Here is a 14,215-nt window from a genome sequence, read left to right on the forward strand (position 1 = left end):
GTGTTTAACTACACTTAATCAAATGGTGGAAATATTGCCCACCTTCATAACCCATTAAAAAACATTGCTCAGAGTCCCAATCCATGCTCCCACCACCTGAATACGCACAAGCTAAATTTTCCGTCACTCCTTTTAGTATTTACATAAATGCCAGCATGTCAATAGGAGTATAACGAAGTGTGAGTGGTGCTGAAATCCTATACCACTTTAATGGCACTGTATCACAATGTAGTTCCAGCCAGCACAGTCAAGGCAAAGCAACACTGTTGTTGGTAAGGTTAGTATCATCTCTTATTGGAATGATGTGATTAAATAAGCCCTTACAAGTTGGGATTAAATGTATACTTTGCAAATTACCAGAGATATAAATTGGCTTGAAGGCAAATATGAAACTCTTTTGGATATGCTGCATTAGACACTTAGACACTAAAGGTTTTTGTTTATTTTTAAATAACAAATATGTCTATACTTACCTGTTCTATGCAGTGGTTTTGCACAGAGTATCCATGATTCTCTTCTTTTCAGATCCCCACTAGTGTTCCTGGCTCCTCCCCCTGAAGCAGTGCCCCCAGGGAAAGCCGCTCACCCTGGGGGCACCTCTGCATGCTCATCCTCAAGCCGCTACTCTTTGCTTCCATAAGACACATAGAGCCGCAGCTCACCCCCTACGTTTTGGCACACTGGCTGTGATTGGGCTCCCACTGCTGCCTCAACCAATGAGGAAGAAGAGTCCCCAGACAGCAGAGGCTGTTGAGAATGTTGTTGGATCATAAATGGCTCAGGTTAGGATTGGGGGGGCACATAGAATACAGGAAGGTAAAAATCTTTGAGCCTTTGGAACCACTGTAAGCCAAATACTAAAGCATTTAAGTAGACCTGCAATTAGAAAATCATGTAGAATCCTATTGATGACCTCACTTTTTGAAAACATGGGTTCCTTGGCTGCTGCTTTTGCAACTATATGAAGCATGAATAGGGATATAGAATTCTTCTGTAACTTTTACTGTTCTCATTCATAGTAAATATGCTCCATGAGAGTGACCAGACAGTTGAGCAACTAGTAATTTTTTTTTTTGGGGGGGGGCAGCAAGAATAGCCCTTGCACTTTATCTAATACCAGGTGTACTTTTAAGGTATGACTAAACACTAGGGGTAACACTGAGCATAACTCTTTCAAGGTAATTGATGTGTAGATTTATAGATTCTTGCACAAAACGAAGCAGTGTCAGTATCAGTTAATTTAACAGTAGCTCAATGACCAATGTTCCTATCTAAACATTTTTCCAATATTTTACATATATGAGATATTGGAATTTGATATCCTGTTCAGGATATAATTACAAGCTGACTAATAGGTAAAATATTTTTTTAAATAATTTCATAAACTTTTTTTTTTTTTTTAAAACTACACCTATAGGCGCACAAACAGAAATAGTTAAACAGCAAGAGCCAGGAGATATTTGGTTGTGAAAAAACCTCATGTATTCACCTTGTCATTATACTGTTATAATGATCACATGACATGATCACCATACCAACTGGTTTCAGATTGGTATTTTAGACCAGAGCTGTCAGAAGCAGTGATATCTGATTGCCAGTAGTCAAAATGTTAGATAAAATCCTAATTTGTTTTTTTTTTAGACTTTTGTTTTCTTTTTGTACATTTCATCTAATTTCTGTCACCTTAGGAGCTCTTTAGCAAAATGAAAAAAAGCCAATTTGTAGGCTGCCATACATCGATTCTTCACAGAGGTCATTTGGCAACTTTAATTAGGACTTGGCAAGATTAAGGTTGTTCCACTACTCTTAGAAAGCATTTCACTTGCTTTCTTTATGGGTCATGGCAATTCTTTTGCAAGCATTCTTAAAAGGATCTTTTTTATTGTTTTCCATTTTCACTTTTCAATTCATTTTAATTAGGTAATGACATAAAATGCAGTTTTAGAATACACAAAGAAAAATAAACATAATATGCTAAAATAGTTTATACAGCTAGGGAAACCCAGAAATATCTGAATTCATTGTCAGCTGACCCTCCTCAACCCCTGTTCAAGGATTGGTGAGGGCCCACCAATTGGCAGCTGTGAAGCAGGAAGCATAGACACTGCAAGAAGGACCCTTCTAGAGATGAGCGAATCGAACCAGGCGAACCGGAATTCGAGTCGAATTTCAGGAAATATTCGATTCGCGGCGAAACCGAAATTTTGCCTACTTCGGGTGCGCGAATCGAACATTTCCCGATCAGCCGGCAAAAGTGTCCCTGCAGTGAGCTCCGCTATTTCTGACAGTTCTCTGACAGAAGGAACACATGTTTAGCGGTTGAAACATTGTATCTATTAGTTTACATTTAGGATACAGATGTTTCAACCACTGTTCATGTGAAGAAGCTGTGAGAGAACTGTCAGAAATAGAGGAACTCTGCACATACACTTTTTGCCGGCTTGGAATTATTCTTCTTTTCATCCTACTTCTTCTTCTTCTTCATCTTCATCCTCAGAAGAAGAGGATGAGGATGAGGATGAAGAAGAAGAAGAAGAAGAAGAAGAAGTAGGATGAAAAGAAGAATAATTCCAAGCCGGCAAAAAGTGTATGTGCAGAGTTCCTCTATTTCTGACAGTTCTCTCACAGCTTCTTCACATGTACAGCGGTTGAAACATCTGTATCCTAAATGGAAACTAATAGATACAATTTGTATCTATTAGTTTCCATTTAGGATACAGATGTTTCAACCGCTGTACATGTGAAGAAGCTGTGAGAGAACTGTCAGAAATAGAGGAACTCTGCACATACACTTTTTGCCGGCTTGGAATTATTCTTCTTTTCATCCTACTTCTTCTTCTTCTTCTTCTTCTTCATCCTCATCCTCATCCTCATCCTCTTCTTCTGAGGATGAGGATGAAGAAGAAGAAGAAGCAGTAGGATGAAAATAAGAATAATTCCAAGCCGGCAAAAAGTGTATGTGCAGAGTTCCTCTATTCTGCAGATACACTTAGAGGAGCTCTGCACATACACTTTTTGCCTGTTTGGAATTAATCTTATTTTCATCCTACTTCTTCTTCTTCTTCTTCTTCTTTATCCTCATCCTCAGAAGAAGAAGAAGAGGATGAAGAAGAAGAAGAAGAAGAAGAAGAAGAAGTAGGATGAAAATAAGAATAATTGCAAGCCGGCAAAAAGTGTATGTGCAGAGTTCCTCTATTCTGCAGATACACTTAGAGGAGCTCTGCACATACACTTTTTGCCGGCTTGGAATTAATCTTATTTTCATCCTACTTCTTCTTCTTCTTCTTCTTCTTCATCCTCATCCTCATCCTCAGAAGAAGAAGAAGAGGATGAGGATGAGGATGAAGAAGAAGAAGAAGAAGAAGTAGGATGAAAATAAGAATAATTCCAAGCCGGCAAAAAGTGTATGTGCAGAGCTCCTCTAAGTGTATCTGCAGAGCTCCTCTAAGTGTATCTGCAGAATAGAGGAACTCTGCACATACACTTTTTGCCGGAAACCGCTGTATGGAGGGAATGTCCCAGAACTGTCAGAAATAGTCTATTTCTGACAGTTCTGGGACATTACCTCCATACAGCTGTTTCAACCGCTGTATGGAGGGAATGTCATAGAACTGTCAGAAATAGACTATTAATGACAGTTCTGGGACTGTCCTTCCATACAGCGGTTGAAACATTGTATGTATTTGTTTCCATAAATGGATCCATTTATGGAAACAAATACATACAATGTTTCAACCGCTGTATGGAAGGACAGTCCCAGAACTGTCATAAATAGTCTATTTCTGACAGTTCTATGACATTCCCTCCATACAGCGGTTGAAACAGCTGTATGGAGTGAATGTCCCAGAACTGTCAGAAATAGACTATTTATGACAGTTCTGGGACATTCACTCCATACAGCGGTTGAAACATTGTATCTATTTTTTTCCATAAATGACATTCTGCAGATACACTTAGAGGAGCGCTGCAGATACACTTTTTGCCGGCTTGGAATTATTCTTATTTTCATCCTACTTCTTCTTTTTCTTCTTATGAGGATGAGGATGAAGAAGAAGAAGTAGGATGAAAATAAGATTAATTCCAAGCCGGCAAAAAGTGTATCTGCAGCGCTCCTCTAAGTGTATTTGCAGAATGTCATTTATGGAAAAAAATAGATACAATGTTTCAACCGCTGTATGGAAGGACAGTTCCAGAACTGTCATTAATAGTCTATTTCTGACAGTTCTATGACATTCCCTCCATACAGCGGTTGAAACAGCTGTATGGAGGTAATGTCCCAGAACTGTCAGAAATAGACTATTTCTGACAGTTCTGGGACATTCACTCCATACAGCTGTTTCAACCGCTGTATGGAGGGAATGTCATAGAACTGTCAGAAATAGACTATTAATGACAGTTCTGGGACTGTCCTTCCATACAGCGGTTGAAACATTGTATGTATTTGTTTCCATAAATGGATCCATTTATGGAAACAAATACATACAATGTTTCAACCGCTGTATGGAAGGACAGTCCCAGAACTGTCAGAAATAGTCTATTTCTGACAGTTCTGGGACATTCACTCCATACAGCTGTTTCAACCGCTGTATGGAGGGAATGTCATAGAACTGTCAGAAATAGACTATTAATGACAGTTCTGGGACTGTCCTTCCATAGAGCGGTTGAAACATTGTATCTATTTGTTTCCATAAATGGATCCATTTATGGAAACAAATAGATACAATGTTTCAACCGCTGTATGGAAGGACAGTCCCAGAACTGTCATTAATAGTCTATTTCTGACAGTTCTATGACATTCCCTCCATACAGCGGTTGAAACAGCTGTATGGAGTGAATGTCCCAGAACTGTCAGAAATAGACTATTTATGACAGTTCTGGGACATTCACTCCATACAGCGGTTGAAACATTGTATCTATTTTTTTCCATAAATGACATTCTGCAGATACACTTAGAGGAGCGCTGCAGATACACTTTTTGCCGGCTTGGAATTATTCTTATTTTCATCCTACTTCTTCTTTTTCTTCTTATGAGGATGAGGATGAAGAAGAAGAAGTAGGATGAAAATAAGATTAATTCCAAGCCGGCAAAAAGTGTATCTGCAGCGCTCCTCTAAGTGTATTTGCAGAATGTCATTTATGGAAAAAAATAGATACAATGTTTCAACCGCTGTATGGAAGGACAGTCCCAGAACTGTCATAAATAGTCTATTTCTGACAGTTCTGGGACATTCACTCCATACAGCTGTTTCAACCGCTGTATGGAGGGAATGTCATAGAACTGTCAGAAATAGACTATTAATGACAGTTCTGGGACTGTCCTTCCATACAGCGGTTGAAACATTGTATGTATTTGTTTCCATAAATGGATCCATTTATGGAAACAAATACATACAATGTTTCAACCGCTGTATGGAAGGACAGTCCCAGAACTGTCATTAATAGTCTATTTCTGACAGTTCCATGACATTCCCTCCATACAGCGGTTGAAACAGCTGTATGGAGTGAATGTCCCAGAACTGTCAGAAATATACAGAAACTGTCACAGAACTGTCCTTCTTCTCATCCTTCTCCTTCTTCTCATCCTTCTTCTCATCCTTCTCCTTCTTCTCATCCTTCTCCTTCTTCTCATCCTTCTCCTTCTTCTCATCCTTCTCCTTCTCCTTCTTCTCATCCTTCTCCTTCTTCTCATCCTTCTCCTTCTCCTTCTTCTCATCCTTCTCCTTCTCCTTCTTCTCATCCTTCTCCTTCTCCTTCTTCTCATCCTTCTCCTTCTCCTTCTTCTCATCCTTCTCCTTCTCCTTCTTCTCATCCTTCTCCTTCTCCTTCTTCTCATCCTTCTCCTTATTCTCATCCTTCTCCTTCTCCATCTTCTCATCCTTCTCCTTCTCCATCTTCTCATCCTTCTCCTTTTCCTTCTTCTCATCCTTCTCCTTCTGCTTCTCCTTCTCCTTCTCCTTCTCCTTCTTCTCATCCTTCTCCTTCTTCTCATCCTTCTCCTTCTTCTCATCCTTCTCATTCTCCTTCTTCTCATCCTTCTCCTTCTTCTCATCCTTCTCCTTCTTCTCATCCTTCTCCTTCTTCTCATCCTTCTCCTTCTTCTCATCCTTCTCCTTCTCCTCATCCTTCTCCTTCTTCTCATCCTTCTCCTTCTCCTTCTTCTCATCCTTCTCCTTCTCCTTCTTCTCATCCTTCTCCTTCTCCATCTTCTCATCCTTCTCCTTCTCATCCTTCTCCTTCTTCTCATCCTTCTCCTTCTCCTTCTTCTCATCCTTCTCCTTCTTCTCATCCTTCTCCTTCTCCTCATCCTTCTCCTTCTCCTCATCCTTCTCCTTCTCCTTCTTCTCATCCTTCTCCTTCTCCTTCTTCTCATCCTTCTCCTTCTCCTTCTTCTCATCCTTCTCCTTCTCCTTCTTCTCATCCTTCTCCTTCTTCTCATCCTTCTCCTTCTCCTTCTCCTTCTCTTTCCTCATCTCCAAGGGCATTTAAATTAAAGGTACAGTGTTCTGCACTAATTTAAAGGCTCTCTGAAGCCTAGAAACCCTTTTTATAAGTCATCTTCGTAGCGAAGAAATTCGCATCGATTCGAATTTCACACTGGAATTCGCCGAATCAGCCGAATCGAATTTTTGAGAAATTCGCTCATCTCTAGACCCTTCCATACTGCAGACAAGGAGGAGGAAGAATTTTCCTTGGTCTGTTATATGACTGTGGTCACAGATAAGAAATTAATTTTGTGCTTAACTGTAGGATTTTTTTTTAAATGCCCAATTTAGGGCCGTACATAGCTCCTAGTTGGCAGGTCATTTAATGCATGGATTTAGTACTCCAACTTTTAAAAGCCTTCTAAGAGGCAGAGCAAATTGAAGTGGTACTAAAAGTTGGAATGCATGAAGGTAAGAAACCTTCAGCCTTTACAACCACTTTAAGTGAATGGGTAGTGAAAGGAGTAGTGTGAATGCTTCCCGTAATGTGACATAGTACTAAGAAAACAAATCTGACCTCTGCCTCTGCACTGCCAAAAGACCTATTTCATCACTCACATTAATGCCCTCTCATCCAGTATTCATCAGTCCTTTTTTACCTTTAACCCTCTACTTCATCCTCCACCACCTCTACCTGCTAACTCTGTCCAGAAGATTGCCAATTATTGAAAAAGAAGGAATTAAAGCAACTTGAGATGAACTCTCCACTGTCTCCCTGTCACCATGATATGGTGTTACCATTGAGGTAATTGATAAACCTTTTAATAACATCCATCTAACCATTTGCCAAACTGTATCTTCTTATCAGTGTATATTTCTGTCCATCCAGTTCTGAGAATTACACAGCTCTCGAACATAGCACATCCCTGTCAGGCAGGGCAGATATCTGAGTTTTCTCTGCTACAGTTAGCCAACACCTACTGGTCTTTGCCCCTCCAACCTGTTAAATGACAATGAAAAAAGAAACAACAAACTGATGGGCTCTTATCTCTGTCATTCTAATCTCTCTTCTGTCAGTATGCTCCTTGCACTGCAGTACAGATGATTGGCCCCTTGTGCTGCTTCTCCCTCTCCCAGTCAGAGTTTTGCTCTACAAAAGATTTCAAGAGACTTATACTTGCACTGCTTGTATCCTTGCACTAAAATACCTTTACTATATGAACACAGCGGTGCATTAATATGTGCCATTTTTATCTATCTGGAGTTCAGATTTAACAAACAAATTACCTTATCAAACCAACAAATGCTTTCACATGCACAAGAAACATTTCCCAGACCACATGAAGAAAAAAAAAAGTATGAACTTCCAAAATGTTATATTATTAAATAAAAACATAATTCAAAATAGGTTAAACATGGAAATTGAATTTTACAAACATCTGATTAACAAAGCTGGAAAGGTGTCCAGTAACCCATAAACATACACTGGTTTTGATTATTCTAATTACAGGAAAATGTTGAAGGCTTGTACTTGCTTTGGGTCATATAACTATAATGCTCTTTGCAAAGTGTTATTTAAAAATATCAGATCCAGCTCTAAAATGCATTCTTCTAATTAATACAGCAAGCTATTTCTGGTAATTATACAGAAAATATCAGTCCAAATGTGCACACAAAGTAGAAATGAAAATCTCAACTTTTTTCACAGCAATGTGGAATAACCGTCTATGGCCATTCTAATCAATGCTGGCCAAGGTTTACAGTTCCTATTTTTAGCAAAAAATTCCTTTTTTCTCTGGTGATACTAAATATATTTATCCAAGCACGTCATAACCTTCAACTAAAGAGTTAAAATGCACCTGAATTTGAAAAATAAATATATGCTATTTTATATGACACATTTAGAAACATTAATTGTGTCCATGAAGGCCCTGGAAAAGTTTACCTTTTGTCTTGAATTCCTTCTGAAAAATAGCAGTACACTTTCTATGCCTAGGCCCTTCTGTGCTTTGAATCTCATAGTTATATATCTGTTATATATCAGAGTGAGGTCACCTAAGGTACTTCTAGACTGCTGAGATTTAGGAAGAGAGATTCTGGGTCTGCTGAAGAGGAAACTGTACTTAAAGAGCTGCAGTGAAAGTATCTCCCTGCTTCTGCTTCAACCATTCTGTGGATCTGTGCTTTCTTTGTAACTCCTACTACTTCTCCCATGGCTTATCAGATCACCATTTATCAGAGGGGCAGTTTTGGCTTGGGGAAACCAAAGCCTGCTCATCTGACAAGATTGAACAAGGCAAGCTAAGTCAGCAACAGGGAAAAGATCAGCTGCAAGCAGACAATGGACAACACTGGTGACTTTACTCTGTGTCTGCTTTTTTGGCCACAGCTTCCACAGTTTAGGTCTTCTTGGACACTGACTTATGCCCTCAGTGCATTTGTACACAGGGCTGGACTACCTGAAATTTAAAATTAAAATAATGAAAACCAGACTACAAGATATAAAATATATAATGTGTTTCCAAATCTTAAAGCCTTGCAGCATTTTAGTTTTACTTCTATCTCGATGTCAACCCTACACTGCTCTGGTGGGTATTTAAATGCAATAATGTGTAGACATTGAAGGCACATTGAAGTTGGCCTTACACAGTCTTGATGTCACCTTTCACATTTACACATGTGGAGAATATGTACACTGCTGTCACAATGAAGCATCAGCTACTTTATTACAGTACAAAAGAGGTTAACTAGAGAACAAATGGAAGCAGGCTGGCATTACCTCTGGGAGAAAATATCTCTGTACGGGCTGCCATGCTGGAGTGCTATTCCGTAGCCTTTGCTACTAATGCTGTTTCCGATGACAGTCACAGAGCATTCATCATCCGTTAGAGCTGCGTACTCTACAACTGTCACATCCCATAAGAATGCATAGTTTCCTTTCTTTGCCTGAAAAAAAAGAGTAGAAAAACATTAAAAGATAAGAAAAAAAAATAAGATGCTAAATGATTAAACTATACGAATTAATCAAAGAGAGAAAAACAAATATATGCCTTACTGTACTTATTGTGCTTGCTTTTACAAGCCTTAAAGTAATTTATTCAAAGTACCAGGGCAATACATGTGTTAAGCATATAATCACTTGGGGCACCTCATGAAGAACTTTATAAGATAAGAACATAGACCAACAACAAATGATGCAAGAATGCCATCAACATGAAAAGGAGCAGCCATTTTTGCCCTTTACATTATTAACAGGCTGAAAAAAGACCCACATTCCACTCGTCATCTCTTTTACCCTCACCTACCCACACATACACACACACAATGATGACCTCCCCTTACAGCATATTGACATTTGCTCAGTCTGAAACAGATCATAATAGTTCCTAAGAAGCTCAATACAAAATGGAACATTTCCCTGCATGAAGAATAAAGTGTATCCTGAATACATGTCTATGCCATTGTTGGGGTAATAGTATCAGGTTTACAGCAGTAGTACAGAGTACTTTTTGCTGCAGATCCGTGGCATAGCAAATAATAGGGTTGATTTATTAAAGGTAAATAGACTCTGCATTTTGCAAGTGCAATTTCACTCTGCAAGGGAATTTTCTCCAGAGCTTATTAACAACTTGCCTACTGGGTACTTTCACCCTGTGGGAGGCTTTGACCTCTCGAGCGGTGCTTGATTATTTATAATCATATTGGTCATTGGGATTCAGTAAGGAGCTGGAGTGTCTTTCCTTTGCTTGGGTGCATGGATTTGTTTTTCAAACTGTTCATGGGTGTTTTTATGGTTATGAATATTATAATACACTATTTGCTGACCATACTTGGACTTATGAGATCATTATATGGTGACTGAGAGATTACTTATGGACTGATGTCACACTTGTGGACAATTTCTTTTTAATTTCTTTCCTTTTTTGCTTTGATATTGATATATCAAATAATTGATATTATAAGGGAAGGCACCAAGATTGAATGTGGTGATCCAAAGCAGAAATTGTAGCACCACTAGCACAGGGTTTTAGCATGTTATTACTGTATCCTGCTATGTAACCAATAAAGAATTGTTCCAATGGTTATCACCGAGTAATCCGCTTCATTGTATCATTGTACATTGTATGTAGAGTTTTATCTGAAAGGATAATGAACCTCAACAATAAAGAGTAAGACAACCCAACAATGGCCTTACAGGTGGGAAAACTTAAACCAACAGCAAAAATGAAGAACAAAAATGTTTATAAGATAATGTTCATGATCTTTGATATGTAATATTTGACCTCAGGAAATAAATATTAAAAAAAGGTATGCCTCAACCAAGATCACCAAGTGAACAACTGAGAATGAAAACAGAATACTTTTAACCCTTAAATGCAGGGAAAAAGAGATCCACAATAAAACAGCCCTCTTAAACACAATCTAAACAAAGAGAAGGAAACAAGCCTTCATTTTGAAACAGAGAAGGATGGAGTATCAAGTACCTTTTAAAGATGGGTGGAGAGATCCACACACCTATAGAAAAGGAATTGCAAATTGAGGATACATAGTAACGCAATAGATGTACAGGGATCTCAGAATGCAGGGATGAAAATTACACCTTTTAACTTACATCAATTGTTAACAGAGAGGTGTGAGGATCACAAAACAACTAGTATGTTTATATACACATATAGAATCTCACTGATGAAGAGATGAAAGGGAAATCTTCATTTAGTAAATAGGTCCAATGAGGACACCTGGACAAACAGGTCACAAACCAGTGGGACTCTGTATTTAAGTATCAGAATGTGATGTCTGTTGATCTTCCAGGGAAGTACAGATCTAACAAAACAAAATTTCCTTGAGAGGGAGGAACATAAATTGTTATAGGAAACAAAGCCTTCACGGCATTAGGATGAAAGTGCAGGTGCAGAAATAATCTAGAACCAAGAGTTTATGCCTTGCACAGCAAAGTGTATACCAGGGGCAGACTAACAACTCATGGGGCCCCCGGCAATAGGGGATCATGGGGCCCGTGTCCTTTCCCAAACTCAAAAAAGCCTATGAAAAAGGTACCAGGGGCATCTCATGGGGCCCCCTACTGACCCCGGGTCCTCGGGCAGTGCCCGAGTTTCCAAATGGTCAGTCCGCCCCTGGTGTATACTCCTTTTGGACCATTAATCCTGTCCAGCATAAAAAAGCAGACTGTAGTAGTCTTAGAATATTTCTAGAAAGAAGGGTCTTGCACACTCATTTGAAGTGTGAGGTGAGTTAGTGTAAAGACTAACTCATAGGGTAAGTCCAGACAGGAAATGTTTCTAGATGAAAGAGAGGATAATTCCCATCTTATCCAAAAATCAACACTTAAAAAAAAAGATCTGTTAGATTAAGGACTATCAATTGTGCATAGTCAAATATCAAAATGTGTTAACCATAACAAACATTTAGTGATAGAGTATGTGTTCAGGGATTTGAACACACAGGAACCATGTCACAGTTCTCCATGTCACCAGCACTCTGCCACCAACAGGCACAGTACAAGGACTGGGGGACCCCATAGCACAGTTTAATGTCCAAAGCAGATATATTAAATTTGCATCAGACCATGTAAGTTACTATCAGATGTCTCATATATAGACTCAAACAATCACTAGATATATTGCTTGTTGTAATAGCATATACAGTATGAAAACTGTAGCATGTGTGGCTATGCTCAGTATTGTGCTATTATCACTCAAAGTACTGTATATACCTAAAAGACTCATCTGGGGTACAAAATCTGCATGTCATATAATGCAAATCCAGCCTAATATGACCAGTTAGCAATGATATGACTAGAGATGAGCGAAGAAATGAAAAATTCGATTCGACTGATTCGGCGAATTCGTGGACAATATTCGATTCGAGTCGAATAAATTCGCTGTGAATTTAACTTAAAAAAGGGTGTTTCTAGGCTTCAGAGAGACTTAATATTAGTGCAGAACACTGTACCTTTAATTTAAATGCCCTTGGAGTCTGCTGGGGAAGAGAAATAATACTGTCTGTCAGTATGACATGCAGATGAGTGCCGTCGATCTTAGAATCACTGCACACTTCACTCCTTTGGCCAGTCACGGGGCCAAAACCAGTGTTTGGAGCCACAGTGTGGCGGTGGAGGCAGCAGCAATGGGAGGCCATACAGCAACCTATGACAAAATGGAAACCAGCAGGAGCGTGAGGAGACCTGAAAGTGGCACATGGCAGAGTGGGAGCAATGGGAGGCGGTACAGGGACCCAGGTCACACTGTGGGCCCAGCAGCAGCGTGACCAGGCGGTACGGGGGCCCATGGCCGATATGGGGCTTGGTGGCACCTATGGAAGGCCTGTAATCTGCCAGCAACCTATGACAAAATGGACAACCGCAGGAGTGTGAGGAGATTTCAAAGTGGCACATGGCAGAGTGGAAGCAATGGGAGGCCGTACAGGGACCCAGGTCACACTGTGGGCTCAGCAGCAGCGTGACCAGGAGGTACGGGGGCCCATGGTCGATATGGGGCCTGGCGGCACCTATGGAAGGCCGCTAATCTGCCAGCAACCTATGACAAAATGGACAACCGCAGGAGTGTGAGGAGATTTCAAAGAGGTACATGGCAGAGTGGAAGCAATGGGAGGCCGTACAGGGACCCAGGTCACACTGTGGGACCAGCATCAGCGTGAACAGGCGGTACGGGGGCCCATGGCCGATTTGACCTCATTCATCCCATAGTCCTGCCGACTCACGAATAGCGTGGCCTCCTCAAAGGGCCTGAGCAAGCGCAGGTGTCACACATGAGCTGACAATGGCTGACATCTAAGTTACACAGGGAGTACCTTTATCCGCTTTTAACATCAGGAAATCTGTGATGGCCTTTAGCTGTTCGTAAAGGCGGTCTAACATATGTAGGGTTGAATTACACCTTGTTGCAACGTCACAGCATGAGGAGTCGGTACGGGGGCCCATGGCAGATTACATGTCTGGCAGCAGCAATGGGAGGCCCGTAATCTGCCAGCACCCTATGTCAAAAAATTTAACACACCAGCAGTGTGAAGAGACCTGAAAGTGGCACATGGCAGCAGAGTGTGGCGATGGAGACAGCAGCAATGGGAGGCCGTACAGGGACCCATGAGAGACTCTGGACTTGGCAGCAGCATGAGGAGGCGGTATATAGGGGCCCATGGCAGATTAGGGGCCTGGCAGCAGCTATGTGAGGCCCGTAATCTGCCTGCACCCTATGTCAAAAAATTTAACACACCAGCAGTGTGAAGAGACCTGAAAGTGGCACATGGCAGCAGAGTGTGGCGATGGAGACAGCAGCAATGGGAGGCCGTACAGGGACCCATGAGAGACTCTGGACTTGGCAGCAGCATGAGGAGGCGGTATATAGGGGCCCATGGCAGATTAGGGGCCTGGCAGCAGCTATGTGAGGCCCGTAATCTGCCTGCACCCTATGTCAAAAAATTAAACACACCAGCAGTGTGAAGAGACCTGAAAGTGGCACATGGCAGCAGAGTGTGGCGATGGAGACAGCAGCAATGGGAGGCCGTACAGGGACCCATGAGAGACTCTGGACTTGGCAGCAGCATGAGGAGGCGGTATATAGGGGCCCATGGCAGATTAGGGGCCTGGCAGCAGCTATGTGAGGCCCGTAATCTGCCTGCACCCTATGTCAAAAAATTTAACACACCAGCAGTGTGAAGAGACCTGAAAGTGGCACATGGCAGCAGAGTGTGGCGATGGAGACAGCAGCAATGGGAGGCCGTACAGGGACCCATGAGAGACTCTGGACTTGGCA

At 40.9% G+C, this 14,215-nt stretch overlaps 1 protein-coding gene across 5 annotated transcripts in view; it reads right to left on the bottom strand.

Moving 5' to 3' along the window:
• The window catches only part of GRID1 (glutamate ionotropic receptor delta type subunit 1), a 1,483,898-nt gene that overhangs the window by 50,588 nt on the left and 1,419,095 nt on the right, over positions 1-14,215 (bottom strand). For all 5 annotated transcript variants that reach the window (XR_016312597.1, XM_089676479.1, XM_089676480.1 and 2 more), the window contains exon 14: positions 9,202-9,368. Coding sequence is in view for 4 of the 5 variants with exons in the window: in XM_089676479.1 (XP_089532605.1) it covers positions 9,202-9,368 (167 nt within the window). In the remaining variant the exon portion in view is untranslated. The remainder of the gene's footprint in view (positions 1-9,201; positions 9,369-14,215) is intronic.

This window comes from Staurois parvus, unplaced genomic scaffold (genome assembly GCF_062004578.1).
Source record: "Staurois parvus isolate SC_StPar_1 unplaced genomic scaffold, SC_StPar_1.0 ptg000170l, whole genome shotgun sequence".
NCBI lineage: Eukaryota > Metazoa > Chordata > Amphibia > Anura > Ranidae > Staurois > Staurois parvus.